Consider the following 21,842-nt stretch of genomic DNA (forward strand, 5'->3'; position numbering starts at 1 on the left):
CTGAGCTGGGGAGTGGGGAGCCCTTCTGTTACCCTCTTACCCAGTCCCTGGAACACTTGTTCCACACCCTCAATGGAGACAACTGCTGAAAGAGCAAGGTGGCTTTTTGGAAACCTTGAAAGAGCTATGTAAAAGGGGGCGGGGCGGAGCTTGTCCCACCTTGAAGAACCCAGCCTCAGGAAGCAGCACCAGTATATGCAGGCCAGGGGAGAAAGCTTTGAGCGCAGCAGGCTGCAAACAACCAGAAGCAAAGAATGCAGCGAAATACAACTCTGGCACTGCCCCCAAGGCTTTTCAAGGGATGAAGCATATGTGGCAACAGATGAAGCAACAGTAAGTGATGGTCAGAGTGTGAGGCTAATAGCCACGGTGGCAAAGGAGGAGACAGCTGCCATGGCCTCCATGGAGGCTCTTGAGACAACTCAGCATCCTTGGGAATTGGAACCAGACTGACTTGGAATTCCAGGAGCAATAGTGGCAGGGGTGCCGAAAAGCACTACAAATGTCTCTCATGCCCCAACCATGCTCAGGGCTGGTGTGGCTGGCAAAACAGGGCTTATAGGAAAAATGCCCACTGACCTTCTTCCGGAGCCATGGTGCTTTGGACAATTTCATGAAGGTCAAATGAGGCTTAAAAGTTCTGCTTTCTCCTGCCAAGATACCTTTTTCTTGAAATGTCCTTTTTGCAGCATCTGAAGAAAATAAAAAGAAGCATAAAAATGCTACCGTATGATAACCATATGAGACAAGAATCTAAAAAAGAGTGGATATATGTATATGTATAACTGAATCACTTTGCTGTACACCTGAAACTAACACAACATTGTAAATCAACTATTCTCCAATAAAATTAAAATAAAAAAATGCTACTATAACACATGGCAGTCTTTAATCATAAAAATGGCATTTCAAAAGATAACAAATTATCTTATAAGGAAAATTATAAACTGGTTTGAGATTTTTTTAAGAGAGGAAAAAACACAACATGTATGATAACAAACACATTATGACAGTTAAATCTGCAGTGATGTCACACTTTCGGTAAAGCACACAAAAGCCACAATTTGACAAGGAAACATTTAATAAATAAAATAACTCTTGGCTGATATGATGCAGATTTCACACAATATCCCAGTGGTGTCCATATGTATAAAAAAGGACCAGCTTATCTGTAAACCCTCATATCTAAAACTTCTGCTTCTAACCAAGATAGAATAACAGGAATCAGGTTTACCCTCCCATCTAAAACAACCAAAAAAAAAGGACAAAGTATACGAAACAATGGTTTGTGAGACACTGTACACCAGGCAATGAAGGTCGGTGATCCCTCAGAGATGAGAAACAGACAAGGTAAGCCCTACAATTGTTCAGCTTACGTCCCTGGGTGTCTAGGTCTCTGCTCAAGGAAGAGAAACCCAGATAGAGCCCAGTCATCACACTAGGTTCAGAAAAAAGAGCAGAAAGTAGAAAAGACCAAGGCATCTGGAGCTTATGGGACAGAGTGCCAGAGAAGTGAGACCTGCAGAGAGAAAACTGCAGAGATCCACAAAGGGTCCCCCTAGTGGATTCAGCTAAGCCACTGACCAGCACATGTGTGTGAGCAAACTACCAGAGGCTGGAAAACACACTCCAAAGGATTAGGGAGAACATGCCCAGCTGTCACCCAGGGTTACGAATTCTGTCTGTTCCCATCAGCCAGGCTGGAAAACCTCAAGATTCATGGGACACTTGGCAGAGTAATCTAAGGGTCTTGCCTCAGTGGAGAGGAAAAATTAGCTCTGGCCTGGTACTGCTCTAGTCCCACCTAACAAATCTTAGAAGCAAGATGCCAAAGGAAAAACCTGTTTCCAAGTAATTTAATTATGTCCCAGAACCAAGCCCAAGAATAATTATAGTAAAACAAATTATCCAACACCCAACAAGGTAAAATTTATAATGCCTGATATCTAATCAAAAATGACCAGGCATATAAACAAACAGGAAAATATGAGCCACAATGAGAAGATAACTTAATTCATCAAAAGTGACCCAGAACTAACACAGATGTTAGAATTAGCAGATAAGGGTTTCAAAGTAGTTATTATAACTGTATTCTTTCTGTTCAGAAAGTTAAGTGCAGACATGCAAACTACAAAAAAAAAGACCCAAATTAAATTTATAGAGATTAAAACTGCAAGGTCTGAGAAAAATAAATTAGATGGAATTAAGAACAGATTAGACACTGCAGAACAAAAAACTAGTGAACTTGAAGACATAACAATAAAAACCACCCAAAATAAAACAGAGAAGAAAAAGAAATAAGAAAAAAAAAAAAGGAACAGAACATCAGTAAGCTATGAGGCAACTTAGGTTGGCAAATATATGTGTAAGTGGAGTCCCTGAAAAAGAGGCAAGAGAGAAAGAGATAGAGAAGATACTTGAAGAACTAATGGCTGTTAGGGAATGAGAGCTATACCACAACCACAATGGAAAATAATCTGAGCAGTTAACTACTGAAATTTAAGCTGCACAAGCATTTTGAAAAAGTAATTCCAATATTAGGAAAATACACAAAAATAATATTATTCAGCCATAAAAAGGAATGAAACTGAGTTATTTGTAGTGAGGTGGATGGACCTAGAGTCTGTCATACAGAGTGAAGTAAGTCAGAAAGAGAAAAACAAATACCGTATGCTAACGCACGTACATGGAATCTAAAAAAACAGCACTGATGAATCTAGTGGCAGGGCAGGAATACAGACGCAGACATGGAGAAGGGATTTGAGAACACAAATGGGGAAGGGCAAGCTTGGACAAAGTGAGAGAGTGGCATGGACATATATACACTACCAAACGTAAAACAGATAGCTAGTGGGAAGCAGCTGCATAGCACAGGGAGATCAGCTCAGTGCTTTGTGACCACCTAGAGGGGTGGGATAGGGAGGGTGGGAGGGAGGGAGACGCAAGAGGGAGGCGATGTGGGGATATATGTATAAATGTATATTTATAGCTGATTCACTTTGTTGTACAACAGAAACTAACACAACACTGTGAAGCAATTATACTCCAATAAAGATATAAAAATAAATAAATAACTATTCAGTGAGAAACTGTCCCTTTTAAGTTCAGCTAATTCTCATCAATTTTAAGTATGTTCTAATTTTTCTAACAATTAAAACCATGAGCCTAGTGAAAGATTATCTAATGTTTCAAGGAAATGTGTCCTTATAAATAAAAGATACACCAGGTACTGTTCTGGATGCCAGGGATACAATGGACAAAATAAATCCCCAGCCCTCAGGGAGCATCCAAATATACTGGGTGCCACAAACAAATAAATACACAATGCTGGGTATCAACAAGTGATACAAAGAAAAATAAAGCAGTAGGGGTATACAAAGTGATGTGGAAGAAAAGGGGTTGTTATTTCAGAGAAGGTGGTCTGGGAATCCTGTTCCGAAGATGAGACATTTGAGAAGCCACCTGGATGAGGTCTAGAAGAGAATCACGTGTGTATCTGAAGCGAGGGTGCTCATGGCAGAAGGAACAGCTTCCATGGGGAAAAGTGGGTAGTAGGTCGAAAAGCAGTAAAAAGGGTAGGATAACTGGAACAGGATGAGCGGGGGATCGGGGAAGAGGTAGGAAAGGGGTTTAGAGAAGTGGGCAGGGGCCTTACGAGGCATGGCAAAACCTTTGGACTGTATTCTAAGTATGGTGGGAAATTCTGAGGGTTTTAAGCAAGGGAAATTTATGTATGATAGTAACTTTCTTTACTCATCTATATTTCAACTGAAATATACATGTCTTCCTGGTGAGAGCAATTGAGTCTCAGGAGATTGAAAGTGCTCCCCTCTTTCCCTGGAAATGTATTAGTTGAAGGAAAGACAGCTAAATGGAGTGTCACAGTGTTTAAGATGGGAGGGAGGGGGAGCACTGGGGTCTTGGGTCACCATCTGGCATCTCCTGAGACATGTACCAGACTTGGCTTTTGAAGTTGTATCCTCCCTTGTTCCCCTATACAATGACTCTCTGTAATTTCTGTGCCCTTGCAGGTACACAAGATTTCATTCTATTGCTCACAAATTCATAAACTCAATGGAGCTGAGGCCCCTTACCACCCTTCCACTACTCTTTTTTTTTTTAATTTATTCATTTATTTATTGGCTGTGTTTGGTCTTCCTTGCTGCGCACGGGCTCTCTCTAATTGCAGTGAGCGGGGGCTACTCTTCGTTGTGGTGTGTGGACTTATCATTGCGGTGGCTTCTCTTGTTGCAGAGCATGGGCTCTAGGAGTGCAGGCTTCAGTAGTTGCAGCACGCAGGCTCAGTAGTTGTGGTGCACGGGCTTAGTTGCTCAGCAGCATGTGGGATCTTCCCGGACCAGGGCTTGAACCCGCGTCCTCTGCACTAGCAGGCGGGTTCTTAACCACTGCACCACCAGGGAAGCCCCCTTCCACTACTCTTGAGCACACAGAAAAAGCAGAGTTCCCCAGTGCAAAGGTGGAACTGGTGAGAATACTGTACAAGACCATCCTCTCTTCACTTCCACTGCCACTCTGGCTTTGCTACTTCTATGGACATGTCTCAGAAAGAGACCACAGGTCACTTCTGCTCTCAGACTTAGGGCGTTTCTGTTGCTTCGTTCAGGGGATGATGGAGGGGCAAGAATTCACACTCTAGCTTAGTCTCTGACTCTCAACTTCACCTAAACTAGGTAATCTTCCCTAGCATCAGGGCAGGAAAAACACCATTATCCTTTGTTGTTGAAACCCCAAAGCCCTTTCTCTATTTTTTCTGCTGTATTCTCTCTCTTCTGAGCACGAGGTGCCACTGTTTGGAGGGGTGGCTAGGCATTAAAGAAGGGGTACAAGAAACACACGGATAAAAACTTGGTATCTCAAAATATTATCCCACCACATTTTCAAAAATCTCCCTGTTATTTTACTTCTGTAATATCTACCAAGTGCTAGTATGTGCTAAATGTGATGTTTTGATGGGTTTGTAAATTTGGGGCATGTCCTAAAACCCTTCACTGTGAGTCACTGCCACCATATGATTTTTCCTCTCTCTTCTATGGTAATAAAAAAGGTTATGCAATAGACCATTAAAATACCAAGAAAACACTAGTTCTTAGTTGTAAGCAACAGATGACAACTTTGGCTGAGTTAAGCAGGAAAGGAATTTATATAATGACACTGAGAGGACTAGAGCTGCAGGCTGGAAGGCTAGGAAGCCAAGACGTCCAACATTACAATGGATAACAGGTCCGGGGATGCCACCACCTCTCCCAGCCGGCACTACTGAAGCCATGCACAGACACAAAGGGCAAGAACTCTGTCACTTGCTTTAGACACTGATGACACAACCTATCCCCACAATGGATTCTGCACAGTCCTTTTTTGCTCAGATTGCTAGCTTCTGACTCAAAGTCTGGGCCAAAGTAAGATCATGTAACACCAAAAAGAAAAGTCTGTGAAAGCACATATCTGACATGAGAGATAGTGGGGAAGAGTTTAGATACTAGGCAACCTACACAAAGAGACAACAATCCAATATATGCGTGTTTAAAGAAGACTGTATTCGTACCAATTACAGTCATGCCTCAGAGATTCTGAGGGTTCAGTTCCAGACCACCACAATAAAGCAGAATATCACAATAAAGCAAGTCACACAAATTTGGGGGGGAGACATAAAAAAGTTATATTTACACTATACTATAGTCTATTCAATGTGCAATAGCATTACACCTAAAAAACAAAGTACTTTATTGCTAAAAAATTCTAACCATCATCTGAGCCTTCAGTGAATACTAGTTTTTTTTGCTGGTCGGCAGTCTTGCCTCAATGTCAATGGTGGCTGACTGATCAAGGTGATGGCTGCTAAAGGCTGGGATGGCTGAGGCAGTTCCTTAAAATAAGACACCAGTGAAGTTTGCCACATTGATGAACTCTTCCTTTCACTTGAACACTTAGAGGCCATTGTAGGGTTATTAACTGGCCTAATTTCAGTATTATTGTGTCTCAAGGAATAGAGAGGCCCAAAGAGTGGGTGAGAGATGGGGAAATGGACAGTCAGTGGAGCAGTCAGAAGACACACATTTATTAAGCTGGCTGTCTTATATATGCATGGTTCATGGCACCCCAAAGATCACTGACCACAGATCACCATAACAAATATAATAATCACAGAAAAGTTTGAAATATTGCAAGAATTACCAAAATGTGACACAGAGACACTAAGTGAGCAAATGTTGTTAGAAAAATGTCACTGATAGACTTGCTCTATATAGGGTTATCTTCAATTTGTTTAAAAAAAAAAAAGCAGTATCTGTCAAACACAATAAAGCAAAGAGCAATAAAACGAAGTCTGTCTGTACTGTTACAATTAACTTATCACCTTTTAGTTCATATAATCACAAACAGGTATATCTTTTCTCAACTATCCCATCATAACCCAGCTTTAAACTTCTTTATTTCGGCATATTCTCAACTGTTTTAAACACACCTAATATCAAAAGATTAAGCTGAATATTATAAAACTGTCATTTTTATTGCTCAAAAACAGTCAAATATTGGCAATGTCTGATGGTTTAACATATACCATAATGGACTAACTTACTAAATCCCTAAAATTTGACTAAAGAGATTAGGGCATATTTTCTAAGTGTTCAAGTATTTGAAGAATTATCACATAGAAGAGCTTCGGATGGCAACTCAGCAACGTGTTCACACCAACCCTCAAAATAGAAATGGCTAGAAAGTGTCAAAGGTAAAATTCATTTGTTAAGTTATTTACTGAGCAGTTCTCCTATGTGCCAGGCACAATATGACCTGAAGACAGCAAACATGTCCCTGCTTTTATGGAGTTTATAGTCTCATTGGACAGATTTTAGCCCAAGAAGTAGAAAGACAATATTAAGAATTATCAGAAAATACAAGAGATATAAGGAAAGGAGCTTTGTTAACAGAAATCAAAATACTAGGTATTTGTATGGTTCATTACAATCTACATTTGTTTTTACATATTATTTTATTTGCTGTATCAATATTGTAAATTGATTCTAAAGAAACAACATTTTCTGATTTACTGGCTTCAGTTACATCAATTTTTTTTTTTTTCCCTGCGGTACGCGGGCCTCTCACTGTTGTGGCCTTTCCCATTGCGAAGCACAGGCTCCAGACGAGCAGGCTCAGCGGCCATGGTTCACGGGCCCAGCCGCTCCGCGGCGTGTGGGATCTTCCCGGACCGGGGCACGAACCCATGTCCCCTGCATCGGCAGAGGGACTCTCAACCACTGCGCCACCAGGGAAGCCCTACATCAAATTTTGATCCAACAGTTCTCATTATTCACTGGGCCTGAACTCTTTGATGGTGGATATCTATCCACAATACCGGTTTAAATAATATTTGTCACAAAGCACATTTCATTTTTATTACTGTGTTTTTCCAGCAGAGTATATTCTCTAGGTACATAGAAATATGGGGAACAAATGTCACCTTCATTTGGGAAAGTATTTCTTAGGATTGACTCTATGTTCCTAATATAATCTATAAGTATAATCTATTGCTTAGCCAGAATACTGGGTAATGGTTATAGAAATATCATTCTTGAGATCAGAAAAATTCTTGCTAGTGTAAAAACCACAGGTCATTTTTCAGCTATGTTAACTCATGTTCTGGAAGAGAAGCTTATGAATATTTTTAAAAATTGTTCAATTCCTCCTAGTACCAAAGACATTCTTTCAAGCGCTAAATAGAAAAGCACATAGCAAATACATCAGATATCCTTCAAAAGTCATCTAAGAATGCTCCCTAAATAATATAATTCACCTCATATTTAAAGAAGCAAATTGTCTGAAGAACAATTTCTTAATGTATATTTTAAACACAAGGAGACTTTGCTGTATAAAAGAACATCAAAATGAATAATAAAGAGACAATACTTTTGTAATCCTAAGTAATATAATTTTATCTATTTTTAACTTTTTATTTTTTGTATTTATTTAATTCCTTCCCATACCTGAAAAGAAGGCAGTGTAACTGGAGCATACTGAGGGAGAAGAGAGAAGCAGGGTAAGACAGGAGACCTCAGCATGAGACCAGAACACAAGGATACCGTGGGCCATAGCAAGGCGTCTGGAAAGTTGTGATAGACAGCTATACCCAACTTAAGGTCTCAGAGTCATTCTGGCAGATGACGAGTTAAAGATTTCACTATGCTTACAAACTGCTAGAGCGGAGTATGGGAGGCTACTGTCAAAGAACTCAAGGGATTTCAAGAAAAGGAACAGTTGTAATGGTAGTAGTTGGGGGGGTAATTATTATTATTATTACTATTATTATTATTACTAATGATAATAGCTATCATCTATTTAACACTCTACATGTGCCAAACACTATACCAAAGCACTTCATGTATATTATCTCATTTTGTTTTGAGAATAGTTTCTATTATGTTCGTTTTACAAATACGGAAATTAAGTAAGGAATTAGATAGATTGCTTAAAGTCACTCAGCTGGTCACAGGCTGCATTGTGGGTCAGGGAGCAGGCCGGCAATCAGCTCTGACTGACCCCACAGCTCACTTTGAGCCAGGATGGTTGGATGGCTGTGCTCACAGTGCTGCAGCAAGAGAGCGAACAAAGCCCTCAATGCCCAAGAGGAAATATTCAGACAACAGCAGAAAGGAGAGGTAGAGGGTAACAAAACCTGACACCATGAACCATCAATAAAAAAAGGCTTTTGTGTGAGGGCAAAACAGGGACAAAGCAAGAAAGAACTAAGAGAAAGTGAGTGACATTTCTGGGTCCTGTGGTGCGAGGCATTTGGTGCAGCGAGGAAGCTATGATCTCAGACTGGAGCCAGGCTTCAGCTTAGGCTGGAAGGTAGAAGGCGTGCTTCCAGAAACCGGTTAGGAGTCCTGTTGTTCATTTACAGTGTAACAGACCAGCATAGTGATTATGAACACAGGATCTAGTGGGAGTGGCAAGATGGATGAAGGAGGTCAAAAGATGCAAACTGCCACTTATTAAAAAAATAAGGGCTTCCCTGGTGGCGCAGTGGTTGAGAGTTTGCCTGCCGATGCAGGGGACACGGGTTTGTGCCCCGGTCTGGGAAGATCCCACGTGCCACGGAGCGGCTGGGCCCGTGAGCCATGGTCGCTGAGCCTGCGCATCCGGAGCCTGTGCTCCACAACGGGAGAGGCCACACGGTGAGAGGCCCAAATACCACAAAAAAAAAAAAAAAAAAAAAAAAATTAAGTCCTTGGGCTTCCCTGGTGGCGCAGTGGTTGAGAGTCCGCCTGCCGATGCAGGGGACACGGGTTCGTGCCCCGGTCCGGGAAGATCCCACATGCCGCGGAGCGGCTGGGCCCGTGAACCATGGCCGCTGAGCCTGCACGTCCAGAGCCCGTGCTCCACAATGGGAGAGGCCACAACAGTGAGAGGCCCACGTACCGCAAAAAAAAAAAAAAAAGTCCTGGGGATGTAATGTACAGCATGGTGCCCATACTTAATAATACTGTCTTGCGTATTTGAAGGCTGTTAAAAGAGTAAATCTTAAACATTCTCATCACAAGGAAAAAAGTTTTATAACTATGTGTGCTGATGGATGTTAACTAGACTTATTGTGGTGATCACTTTGCAGTATATACAAATATCAAATCATTATGTTGAACACCAGAAACAAATATAATGTTATAAATCAATTATAGCTCAATTTTAGAAAAATCTAACAAGAGGGGAATAGTAAAATAAATTATAATGTAATAGAATATTATACAACCAGTAAAAGTAATGCTTTCAGAGACTATTTCATGACAATGATAATGGTAGCTAACATTTCTTAAATGGGCATTTATTCTGTACCAAATATTCTTCTTTATGTAGACTGTATATCACACATACATTATAATAAATAATACTAACTGTTAAAAAAAAAGAACACAGGTTTGTCACTTCACGCCTCGTGATATTGCAGTGCTTATGTTCAAGTGACCCTGATTTTACTTAGTAATGGCCTCAAAGTGCCAGATTAGTGACACTGGCAATTCAGATATGCCAAAGAGAAGCCGTAAAGTGCTTCCCTGAAGTGAAAAGATGAAATTTCTCTGCCAAGGAAAGTAAGAAAATCATATGCTGAGGTTGCTGAGATCTACGTAGATCCATGTGTCTCCTCTTCAACATCCCTGGTGGAAAGTCCAGGTTATTTGTACAAAGACAGCAGAGAAGGAGGGAGAAGTAGAGTGCAGATCAAAAGGCTTCCAAAAGAAAGGAGCTGCAAGGAATATTCTATACAACCTCAGCATCTTCTAGCTTTTCTGGGTGGCTGACAGAGTCTTGGTGCTCCAGCAGAGTGTTGGGCCTGAGTCTCCGAGGTGCGAGAGAAGAGAAAAAAGACAGTCTCTTCAATAAGTGGTGCTGGGAAAACTGGACAGCTACATGTAAAAGAATGAAATTAGAACACTCCCTAACACCATACACAAAAATAAACTCAAAATGGATTAGAGACCTAAATGTAAGACCAGACACTATAAAACTCTTAGAGGAAAACATAGGAAGAACACTCTATGACATAAATCACAGCAAGATCCTTTTGGACCCACCTCCTAGAGAAATAGAAATAAAAACAAAAATAAACAAATGGGACCTAATGAAACTTCAAAGCTTTTGCACAGCAAAGGAAACCATAAACAAGACAAAAAGACAACCCTCAGAATGGGAGAAAATATTTGCAAGTGAAGCAACTGACAAAGGATTAATCTCCAAACTATACAGGCAGCTCATACAGCTCAATATCAAAAACACAAAGAACCTAATCCAAAAATGGGCAGAAGATCTAAATACACATTTCTCCAAAGAAGATTTACAGATTGCCAACAAACACATGAAAGGATGCTTAACATCACTAATCATTAGAGAAACGCAAATCAAAACTACAAGGACGGCTTTCCTGGTGGCGCAGTGGTTAAGAATCCGCCTGTCAATGCAGGGGACACGGGTTCAAGCCCTGGTCCGGGAAGATTCCACATGCCGTGGAGCAACTAAGCCCGTGAGCCACAGCTACTGAGCCTGTGCTCTAGAGCCCGTGAGCCACAGCTACTGAGCCCGCATGCCACAACTACTGAAGCCCACGTGCCGCGCCTAGAGCCCGTGCTCCACAATAAGAGAAGCCACCACAATGAGAAGCCCGCGCACCGCAGCAAAGAGTAGCCCCCGCTCACTGCAACTAGAAAAAGCCCGTGTGCAGCAACAAAGACCCAGTGCAGCCAAAAAATAATTAATTAATTTAAAGAACAATGCGGTATCACCTCACACCGGTCAGAATGGCCACCATCAAAAAATTTACAAACAATAAATGCTGGAGAGGGTATGGAGAAAAGGGAACCCTGTTGTGCTGTTAGTGGGAATGTAAGTTGATACAGCCACTATGGAGAACAGTATGGAGGTTCCTCAAGAAACTAAAAATAGAACTACCATAAGACCCAGCAATCCCACTACTGGGCATATACCCTGAGAAAACCATAATTCAAAGAGTCTTTTACCACAATGTTCATTGCAGCTCTATTTACAGTAGCCAGGACATGGAAGCAACCTAAGTTTCCACTGACAGATGAATGGATAAAGAAGATGTGGCACATATGTACAATAGAATATTGCTCAGCCATAACGAGAAACGAAATTGAGTTATTTGTAGTGAGGTGGATGGACCTCAAGTCTGTCATACTGAGTGAATTAAGTCAGAAAGAGAAAAACAAATACTGTATGCTAACATGTATATGTGGAATCTAAAAAAAAAAAAAAATGGTTCTGAAGAACCTAGGGGCAGGGCAGGAAAAAAGACAGACATAGAGAATGGACCTGAGGACACAGGGAGGGGGAAGGGTAAGCTGGGACGAAGTGAGAGAGTGGCATGGACATATATACACTACCAAATGTAAAATAGATAGCTAGTGGGAAGCAGCCATGTAGCACAGGGAGATCAGCTCGGTGCTTTGTGACCACCTAGAGGGGTGGGATAGGGAGGGTGGGAGGGAGACACAAGAGGGAGGAGATATGGGGATATAGGTATATGTACAGCTGATTCACTTTTTTATACAGCAGAAACTAGCACACCATTGTAAAGCAATTATACTCCAACAAAGATGTTAAAAAAAAAAAAAAAGAACACAGAACATGGAGCCAGACTGCCTGGATTTGTGTCCTGGCTCTACCACTTACTAACAAATTATTTAGCCTCTTTGTGCCTCAGATTCCCAACTGTAAAACGGGGGTGATGACAATCATCCCTGTCTCACATAGTTGTTAGGATTGAAAGGGTTAACATTTGTAAGATGATTAGAATAATATCCAGCATAAAGGAAATCCATTTAAGTGTTTGATTGAAAATCAAGTAAAATAAAAGATATAGGGAATATGCCAACCCAAAATGTGCCACTTGGGCATAAGGCATATTTTGAGCTAGAGACAAAGAGAATCAATAGATGCAAAAAGAAACTTTCCCAGAGCTTCCCTTGTCTGACCAAAAGCAGACACTTGTGAAAAATGAGGATTGCCAAGTCCGCTCTCCTGGGGAATTTGTATGGCCAAGGTGGACCTATGCATACAAACCTTACTCCATTAGAGGCTCCCCCCACAGTCTGCCTGCCCTGAAAGCTTAAAACCCTTTTCCTTTGTCTTGTCACTTCTCTACAAATTTATTATTCTTCTGTTAAGATGCTATATGAGCCCATATTCTAGCCAACCCCGTGAGTTACCCTTCATTGAGGTTTCAGCCATGTGATGTGTATTGGACACATTACTAAACTCTTTGCTTTTCCCTTGTTAATCTGTTGTCAGTCTAAGTCTACAGGGTCCCTGGGGGAGAATCTAGGAGGGTAAAAGGAAAAACAATTTGTCCCTATACCGGACAATGGAAAGGGTAAAAAGAGAGGTGAGAGGAGAGAAGAAGTATGAGCATTTGTGCCTGGGGGCCTGCACAGAGGCAGGGCGTGCGACAGAGGCTCTGAGGACCCTCTAGGGAGCGGGGCTGTGATTCAGACATCCTGGCTGGGGAGAAAAGCTTGTCTTTGCTTAGTTCTAAATGATGTGTGGCTAAGGTGTGTTGATGTCTCTGAAGACAGCTTAGTCCAGCCATTAAGGGGGAGGGTCAGCAGGCTGCTGGGATGTCCACCTGCCTGCGGTGGTTAGAAGTGCAAGAGCAGAACAGCTTAGAAAAAGGCCCGAAGATACCAGCAACTGAACAGAATCCGCACAAGGAGCAGAAACACAGGGCATATACTCTCCATCTTTTGGGGAACATGACGGTCATAATAAGAGAAAGAGTAATGTTCAAATGAACACCCTGAAAACCTTTCATTTTTCCTTTTATGAGATAAATGCACTTGGAATCTTTTATCATGCTACACAGGCACATTTTTCTCATTAAAAAAAAATAGATTTGCAAGGACTATTATAATCCCAGCAGGCTAAATCTTTAGCAATCTCTCAATCTAATACACTTCTTAACAAAATTACATTTCACACAAAAAAATGAATGAAATCACATTCATTTCTATGCAGAAAGCTTCCAGTGCAATTTCATCACTGTAAAATGTGGAGAAATGATATGTAAATGCCTAATTTTCAATACCTTCTTAGCTCTATGAGCTATTGTGTACTGCCAGGAAATCAGAAGGTGCTTTTTATTCTGGAAAAACAGGCTCACACAAGGTCAAGGTAGTAAGCTGAGACACAGTCTTGGCTGCTGTATACCGGCTCCCTCAAGCGGCTACCACCATAAACCTACATGTACACAGTGTGCAAAAATGGGCGTGGCCTCTTTTTGTTTCTATTTTCATTACTCTAGGAGGTGGATTGAAAAAGATCTTGCTGTGATTTATGTCAGAGAGTGTTCTTCCTATGTTTTCCTCTAAGAGTTTCATAGTGTCCAGTCTTACATTTAGGTCTCTAATCCATTTTGAGTTTATTTTCGTGTATGGTGTTAGGGAGTATTCTAATTTCATTCTTTTACGTGTAGCTGTCCAGTTTTCCCAGCACCACTTATTGAAGAGGCTGTCTTTTCTCCACTGTATATTCTTGCCTCCTTTATCAAAGATAAGGTGACCATATGTGTGTGGGTTTATCTCTGGGCTTTCTATCCTGTTCCATTGATCTATATTTCTGTTTTTGTGCCAGTACCATACTGTCTTGATTACTGTAGCTTTGTAGTATAGTCTGAAGTCTGGGAGCCTGATTCCTCCAGCTCCTTTTTTCCTTCTCAAGATTGCTTTGGCTATTCGTGGTCTTTTGTGTTTCCATACAATAGCCAGGACACAGAAGCAACCTAAATGACCACTGACGGAGGAATGAATAAGGAAGATGTGGTACATTTATACAATGGAATATTATTCAGCCATAAAAAAGGATGAAATAATGCCATTTGCAGCAACATGAATGGATCTAGAGATTGTCATACTGAGTGAAGTCAGATAGAGAAAGACAAATATCATATGATATCACTTATATGTGGCATCTAAAAAAATGGTACAAATGAACTTACTTACAAAACAGAAATGGAGTCACAGATTTAGAAAACAAACCTATTCTTACCAAGTGGGAAAGGGGTGGGGAGGGATAAATTGGGAGATTGGGATTGACATATACACACTACTATATATAAAATAGATAACTAAAATAAGATAACTAATCTTTACAAAGGCTGCAAATGAACTTATCTACAAAACAGAAATAGAGTTACAGTTGTAGAAAATAAACTTACAGTTATGGGCTGGGGGAGGGATAAACTGGAAGACTGGGATTGACACATACACACTACTATATATAAAACAGATAACTAATACCTACTGTATAGCACAGGGAACTCTACTCAATACTCTGTAATGGCCTATATGGGAAACGAACCTAAAAAAGAGTGGATATATGTATATGTATATCAGATTCATTTTGCTGTACACCTCAAACTAACACAACATTGTAAATCAACTATATCCCAATAAAAATTATTAAAGAAAAAAAAAGATGGGCGTGGTCTCTTCAGCCCACAGGCATCTACCAAAAATAACAGTTACTAGCTCATCAATTCAGACTTTATTAGTTCAAAATGCATAATAATTTTCTTCAATATTACACATTAATTCTAAATTACTCTTTACCCTGTAAATTTTCAATAATGAGTTCAAATATTAGTGTCTAAAATTCAGTCTTTTTTCATAACAACTGTGTAATATTTTAAGAATATGTTTCTTTTAACTTGAAAATTGAAAAACTCTATGAAAATTAGGTAAATCAGACTATTCATGAACTATAATTTTCAACTATTTTTCAAGTTAGTTTCACTTCATAACATGTACTTAAACTTAACTTCTTTATCAACACTTTAATAATTAAATTTATGTTCTTTAAAAATTTTTCCTGGGCTGCTGCTGGTTCCGCTGCGCTCCACGTATCTTTTTCTGAACACAAGCTGCCTCATCATATATTTCAAGGATGGCTCTTCCTATCATTGTAAAATGTGGTAGACAGGAATATTCAGTGACCACACTTTCAGAAGATGATACTGTGCTAGATCTCAATTTCTCAAGACCCTTACGGGAGTGCTACCAGAATGCCAGAAGTTACTTGGACTCAAAGTTAAAGGCAAACCTGCAGAAGATGATGTTAAGCTTGGAGCTCTCAAACTGAAACCAAATACTAAAATCATGATGATGGGAACTCATGAGGAGAGCTTGGAAGATGCCTTAGGTCCACCTCCTGACAATGATGATGTTGTTAACGACTCTGATATTGAAGATGAAGTAGTTGAAGTAGAAAATAGGGAGAAAAACCTACTGAAAATTTCCCACAGAGTAAAAGAGTACAAAGTGGAAATTTTGAATCCTCCCAGGGAAGGGAAAAAACCTTTGGTATTAGGTGTTGATTATACATTATTTGACCACAGTCTCTTGTGCAGAGACTGGGGTAGAATTAATGTGGCCATATCTTCATGAATTCCTAACATCTGCATATGAGGATTATGACATTGTTATTTGATCTGCAACAAACATGAAGTGGATTGAAGCTAAAATGAAAGAGCTGGGAGTGAGTACAAATGCAAATTACAAGATTATCTTCATGTTGGACAGTGCTGCTATGATAACAGTGCATACTCTAAGGAGAGGATTAATAGATGTAAAGCCTCTTGGTGTTATATGGGGCAAGTTTTCAGAGTTTTACAGCAAAAAAAACCCATCATGTTTGATGACATAGGAAGAAATTTTCTAATGAACCTACAGAATGGACCAAAGATAAGACCTTTTATGAAAGCACACCTAAATCGAGATAAAGACAAAGAACTTTTTTTTTAATCTGAAATACATTATGCAGAACTTTTAAAATTAACCCAGTACCTCAAGGAAATAGCAAAATTAGATGACTTTTTGGACCTAAATCACAAATATTGGGAAAGGTATCTCTCAAAGAAGCAAGGACAGTAGTTACAAGCTACACTGGCAGTTATTGAAGATGCTTGAGATCCATGAATTTCTTTTTGCTTTTATGCTAAAGATCATTATGATAATGTTGGACATTGCAGTAAATACCAGACTGCTTATACTTGTTCTTCCAGTTTTTTGCAAATTTAATTATATATTTTTTGAAGATCATAGCGATATGCAAAAAAAAAAAACATTTTCCCCCTGTATGAATATACTGTAACTCCTGAAAAATATTTTCTCCAGCATAGAGTACTGAGTTTTTTTCCCCACACACACACAAAAAGCTGACAAAAATGTATACTTAACAATGTCATTTTGTGACTTTGGAAACAAGTATGTCTTGTGTTTTTGTCTCACTGTGTTTTTATCTAAGCCCAAACCCAATTTGAAAATACTGTTTTTAAAACCAAAAAAAGAAAAGTTTTTAGTAAGAAACCTAGTTTGGTATGCTTAAAACCACTGAGAGTTTTTCTTATTCCTTTGTCATAAACACAATTTCTCTTATTACTTCACTACTTAACATTTCTAAATTCTGAGCTGTCTCAGTTTGGTGTGTATGTGTGTCAGTGTGCTTTAAGTAAAACTGGAAAATGTCTGCTCTGATAGATAGGTCACAGTGTGACAAACAGAAAACATGAGACTGAGGAATGAAACTAAGGAACAAGAGTGTGTTTCTTTGTGCTAGCCAAGTAGAAGCACTCCTGCCTAAAACCAATGTCCTAAAAGCAGTTAAAGGCAGTACATTTTGAAATGGGACGTATCACTGGTTCAGACCTAAAAAGCATGAACAAAAAGTTTTTGTCCTATTCCAGCTCTGTCTTCTCTAAGTGCAAACACTGTGTTGCAGTGAAAATATCTAGCCACAAGATTAAAAAGAAAAGGTTATTAGCAATGCTTATGCCTGCAGATAGGTAATATGACCACTGTTTTGTGTTGACAGTATTGCTTTATACAGTTCTTCTATTTGAAAGGAATCTGATTCTTTCAAATAAATATGGTATGTATTGTTCTTACGGGGGACTATTTCAGTGATGTAAATAAGAAATTCCTTTTCTTAAAAAAAAATTTTTTTCCTTCTTTCCATTAAGTCAACTAGCTCGGCCTCCTTTATGTTGAACAAATAAGAGTTTACTATTCCTGTATATGCATACACATATACATAGTTTATAACAATGTTCTAAGAAATGTATTACCCTGGTCAATGGAATATATTCTTCTGAAAGTTGTAATATATTTGAAAAATAGTTTATAATATATGACACAAAAACAAATATGACATTATTTTACTGATCCTGTCGGACTAAAGCAATACTAATCCTGAGGCATTCTTTTAAAAATAAATCTAATGAAGTGAAATATTAACAAAAATTCCATGTATTGAACATCTGGACTATCTGAACACTACACAAATTGAGGCTCAACTAAACTTCACTGAAATTTTCCATATACATATTCAAATATTTAGATGTCTTATAAAATTGCATAAAAACTATAATCCAGGGAATTCCCTGGTGGTCCAGTGGTTAGGACTCCATGCTTCCACTGCAGGGGGCACGGGTTCGATCCCTGGTGGGGAACTAAGATCCCACATGCTGCAGGACACAGCTAAAAAAAATTAAAAAATAAAAAACATAACCCAAAACAACAGTACAGTATACACACAAAAGATTAAAAGCAAGTGATTATATGAGTAGACAGAGTGCCATTCTATTTTCCCTTTTTTGTAATGTTTTGTTTAAACGTTTAGAAAAGTATATATATATTTAAGAAACAGTCTCTGGCATCTAGAAAGGAATCACAGGGGCAGTGGCCTTTTCTAAAATGACAAACCAACACCCTTGAGCTCAGAGTCACACTAAAGCTGGTGAGATTTCACATTCCTCACCACACAATGGATCTTTCATCAATACTGGAAACTGCCTTTGTGAGACTACTGCTAAGAATGGATGGAATTCTCAATGTTGCAAGCACCCATTGAATTATTTAAAAGAACAATGAATGAATGACTAATTAGAAATGTTTCTTGAGCTCAGACATATTTATATTACAAAAGGAAAGACCTGAATCTAGCATTCTCTCCAGAGCAGTTCAGGATGAACAGATTAAGTCTGTTAACTGAAGGCATGGGTTCCCAAATGCTTTGCCATCAAAACTGTTAGAGTTGCTTTCTCCTTAGCCAACTAATGATTTTAAATCCTACTTGACTCATGACTATTGTTTAAATGCTTGCTTGTTTGTTGTTTATACATACTTTGCTCCACAAAAGAAAAACTTAACCAACAATGAAATGGAATCTGATCCTCATGCCTCCCTCACCCCTAAAGAGGTGCACTTTTGAATGGGCAACTAAAAACGGCATAAAGACAATATATTAAGTTTTTTAAAAAGTTATGTCTCAAAAAATCTCATACAATAGGATATCCTTTTTATAAGATTAAAACCAATTAAAAATACATATACTTGGGGAGAATACAAGGAAATAAACCCTGACTCAGGATGATGGTTAGCTTAAATGAAGGAAGGCCAAAGGATAGATTAATGAAAAGGACAATATGGTTAGATTACTACCAAGGTCTTAGCTTTTGTTTTGGGTGGTGGGTTCCCAGATGATTATGATATTATTTTAAGACAGATAAATAGATAGATAAAAATAAACCCAGCATGGAGCAGTGATGAGAGTGTGTTATGAATCAAGGATTATTGAACCTGAAATGATATGACATGAAACGACCTGGCACGATATGAGAGGAAATGGAAATAAAAATTGTTTCCTTAACAATTGTTTTACTAACACCCAACTATGATCTCTGGATCATCTTTAAAAAGCACTCATCCAGGCTTTATAATTTTCTGCTTCTATTTCCCTAACATTTTCAATTGTGCTGCACAAAGCAATGTGTCCTCCAATGGATATGAGACCTTCTACCACCACCAATGGACTTTCTGCTCATAGAGCAGTACCTAAACAGGAAGGTAAAAAGGTAGCGCAGAGAAACATGCTGCTGATTCATCTACTGATTCTCCGGAATGGGGCTGACAATGCCCACAAGCCTCCAAATAGGCAATTGGTGATTCTTATTAATTCATTCAATAGTTACTAAATGCCAACCACATGTCAAATGTCATGATAAGCATTGGATCCTTCAGACTTATGATTAGGACAGTCCTAACAAATACTTGAGTCCAGTCCATCATCTTCCAGAATCAACATATTCCTCAGGTCAAAGAATCAAGATAACTTTTCCCACCCTTTATTTGGCTACTTCCCTATATAAGCAAATGCTGAAGCAGCTCACTTATAAAGTGAGGTTACACTGGCTCCCCCAAATTAAAAGATGTCAAATCTCTATTATAAGAATTGGGAGAAGAAAATTGCTTCTTCAACAGATGAGATTTCATGGAAGTATATCACTGTTTGTTTTACCTGCTATCTCCAAAAGTGGGGTTATGTGATCTCCTTCTGCCAGCTTCACAAATCCAACCTGATTTCCAAAAGTGTCAACCCCTTCAAAGGGCAAAGTCAAAGTTTTTCCTTGGAGGATTTCTTCCACAAATGGTTTTAATTCCAAAAGAGCATCAATACCACTGGTAAGAAATAATATATTTTTCAGTAACATATTAAGTAATAAAATATACAAAACCAAATGAGAAACAGTTTTAGAAAGATAAATTTTTATACTTGTACTAATTACTTTAATGCTCAAAATACCTTCAAAATCTAATCCATATGATCAAAATAAAACTAATATTAATTTTTAACAAAATCTGTAGAATTGAATTCATCTTTACCTAATTATAATTTATTTTATATTAAAGACGCAAAAGAAGATGCTATGTTATAGTTCACCAAAAGGTTTTTAACCAAGGAAATACTGCATGGACAACTAAAAAAGAAAATTACTGACAGTATGTTGCAGAAAAACCTAATACCTACAAAACATTATATTAGATTACGTCAAAGTTCTAGATTCTTGTTAAAAGTACTAACACTTATATAGTATTTACTATTTGTGAGGCACTCTACTAAAATTTAAAATACATTATCTCTTTAAAATATAATAGTCTCACAATAAGATAATTTATTATACTTGGGTTCAACCAAAGTGCAATTTATATTTACCAACTACAGCTACATAAGTCTGTTGTATCTGTTTAGCTTCTATGATTAAAGGGCTATTCTGTGTTTCAAATGCATTATTTTTCTTTCTAAAAATAAATGTTTACTATATTAGTGAATTAGACATTATAAAGTTTGGAATATTTTGAAAATTAAGATCAATTATTTCCATAGAGGAGTTTGGTATAGGTATTTTATTATGAGAAAAAAAAATAAAATCTCACTAGAGGGCAGCAATTACTCAAAAAAGAAATAAGGACATTATTATATTATGGAGAGGGGTTTTAAACACCCTTCTGGTGAACCACCATTAATTTAAATTATCTTGATCAGCAATTTGTTCGCCAGTAGTAATTATGTCAAATGTGTGAAAAGAAATTTAGGTATTTTTCTAGATCTTTCCTATTTCTAAATTAGTATTCGTATAAAATTTTTAACTGATTTTCATCCATAGCTCCCATACTGAGTCTTGTTTCTCTGTCAAAACAATACATAATACTTCAAAATAGCTTTAGAAATGTCAGCATTTCTCGTTGTACCTCCAAATCCACATCCAAAATCCAATCTTGCCTACCTGTATTTATGTTCATCCAAAAAGACACACTTCTGCTATAATACTGTCCTTCACCACACACTGAGTTAAAGCATGTGAAAACAGATCAGCCACTTCTGGCTCATCTACCAAAAATGAGGGGAATTCAATATACTCATTTTAAATTTAACTCTATATGAAAGCAGGCCATGCTAAAGGTCAGGATTTTTCAGAGACAGTGAATTCTATACCCCATTTTTCTTTAAAGAAATATAGGCGATCTAAATTCAGTCCAGTTTTTCAGTTCTTCAGAATCATAAATCAATAAATTTGTCCTAATGAGATGTCACTGGTCACAGAGTGAAAGGAGTCATAGTGCCTACTGATAAATATCACTAACTTTCAAACTCTTTTAAATAGAGTATCTTTTCAAGAACGGTTTATGGAAAGACTTCTTTATGGTAAAATGAATACAGTACAGGCACGTAGGAAACAGAATTCTGAAACTAGAGTTCAGACCCAAAGGTTGTACTTAAAACTAAGATAGGACAGCATCTTTGCAAATCAGCATCTGGGCTAACATATTTTTATTCCTTTCTTCTGCACTGTGAGGACACAAAGGGTGATACCTACCTGAAGAAATTCATTATTTAAAAAAAAAAGTTTCTGGGGCTTCCCTGGTGGCGCAGTGGTTGAGAGTGCTCCTGCCAATGCAGGGGACACGGGTTCGTGCCCCGGTCCGGGA

General features: G+C 38.5%; 1 protein-coding gene and 1 pseudogene across 8 annotated transcripts in view; one reads left to right on the forward strand and one right to left on the reverse strand.

Moving 5' to 3' along the window:
• AKAP7 (A-kinase anchoring protein 7) overlaps positions 1-21,842 on the reverse strand; it is a 137,664-nt gene that overhangs the window by 81,258 nt on the left and 34,564 nt on the right. For all 7 annotated transcript variants that reach the window (XM_082634104.1, XM_082634102.1, XM_082634106.1 and 4 more), the window contains 2 exons: positions 19,873-20,033; positions 580-692 (listed from right to left, as the gene is read on the reverse strand). In XM_082634104.1, the coding sequence (XP_082490230.1) occupies positions 580-692; positions 19,873-20,033 (274 nt within the window). The remainder of the gene's footprint in view (positions 1-579; positions 693-19,872; positions 20,034-21,842) is intronic.
• LOC309811404 (ubiquitin-like domain-containing CTD phosphatase 1) lies at positions 15,398-16,633 on the forward strand (annotated as a pseudogene). The gene has a single exon. The product of its transcript is annotated as a ubiquitin-like domain-containing CTD phosphatase 1 (transcript).

This window comes from Mesoplodon mirus, assembly GCF_964341445.2.
Source record: "Mesoplodon mirus genome assembly, chromosome: 10".
Lineage (NCBI taxonomy): Eukaryota > Metazoa > Chordata > Mammalia > Artiodactyla > Ziphiidae > Mesoplodon > Mesoplodon mirus.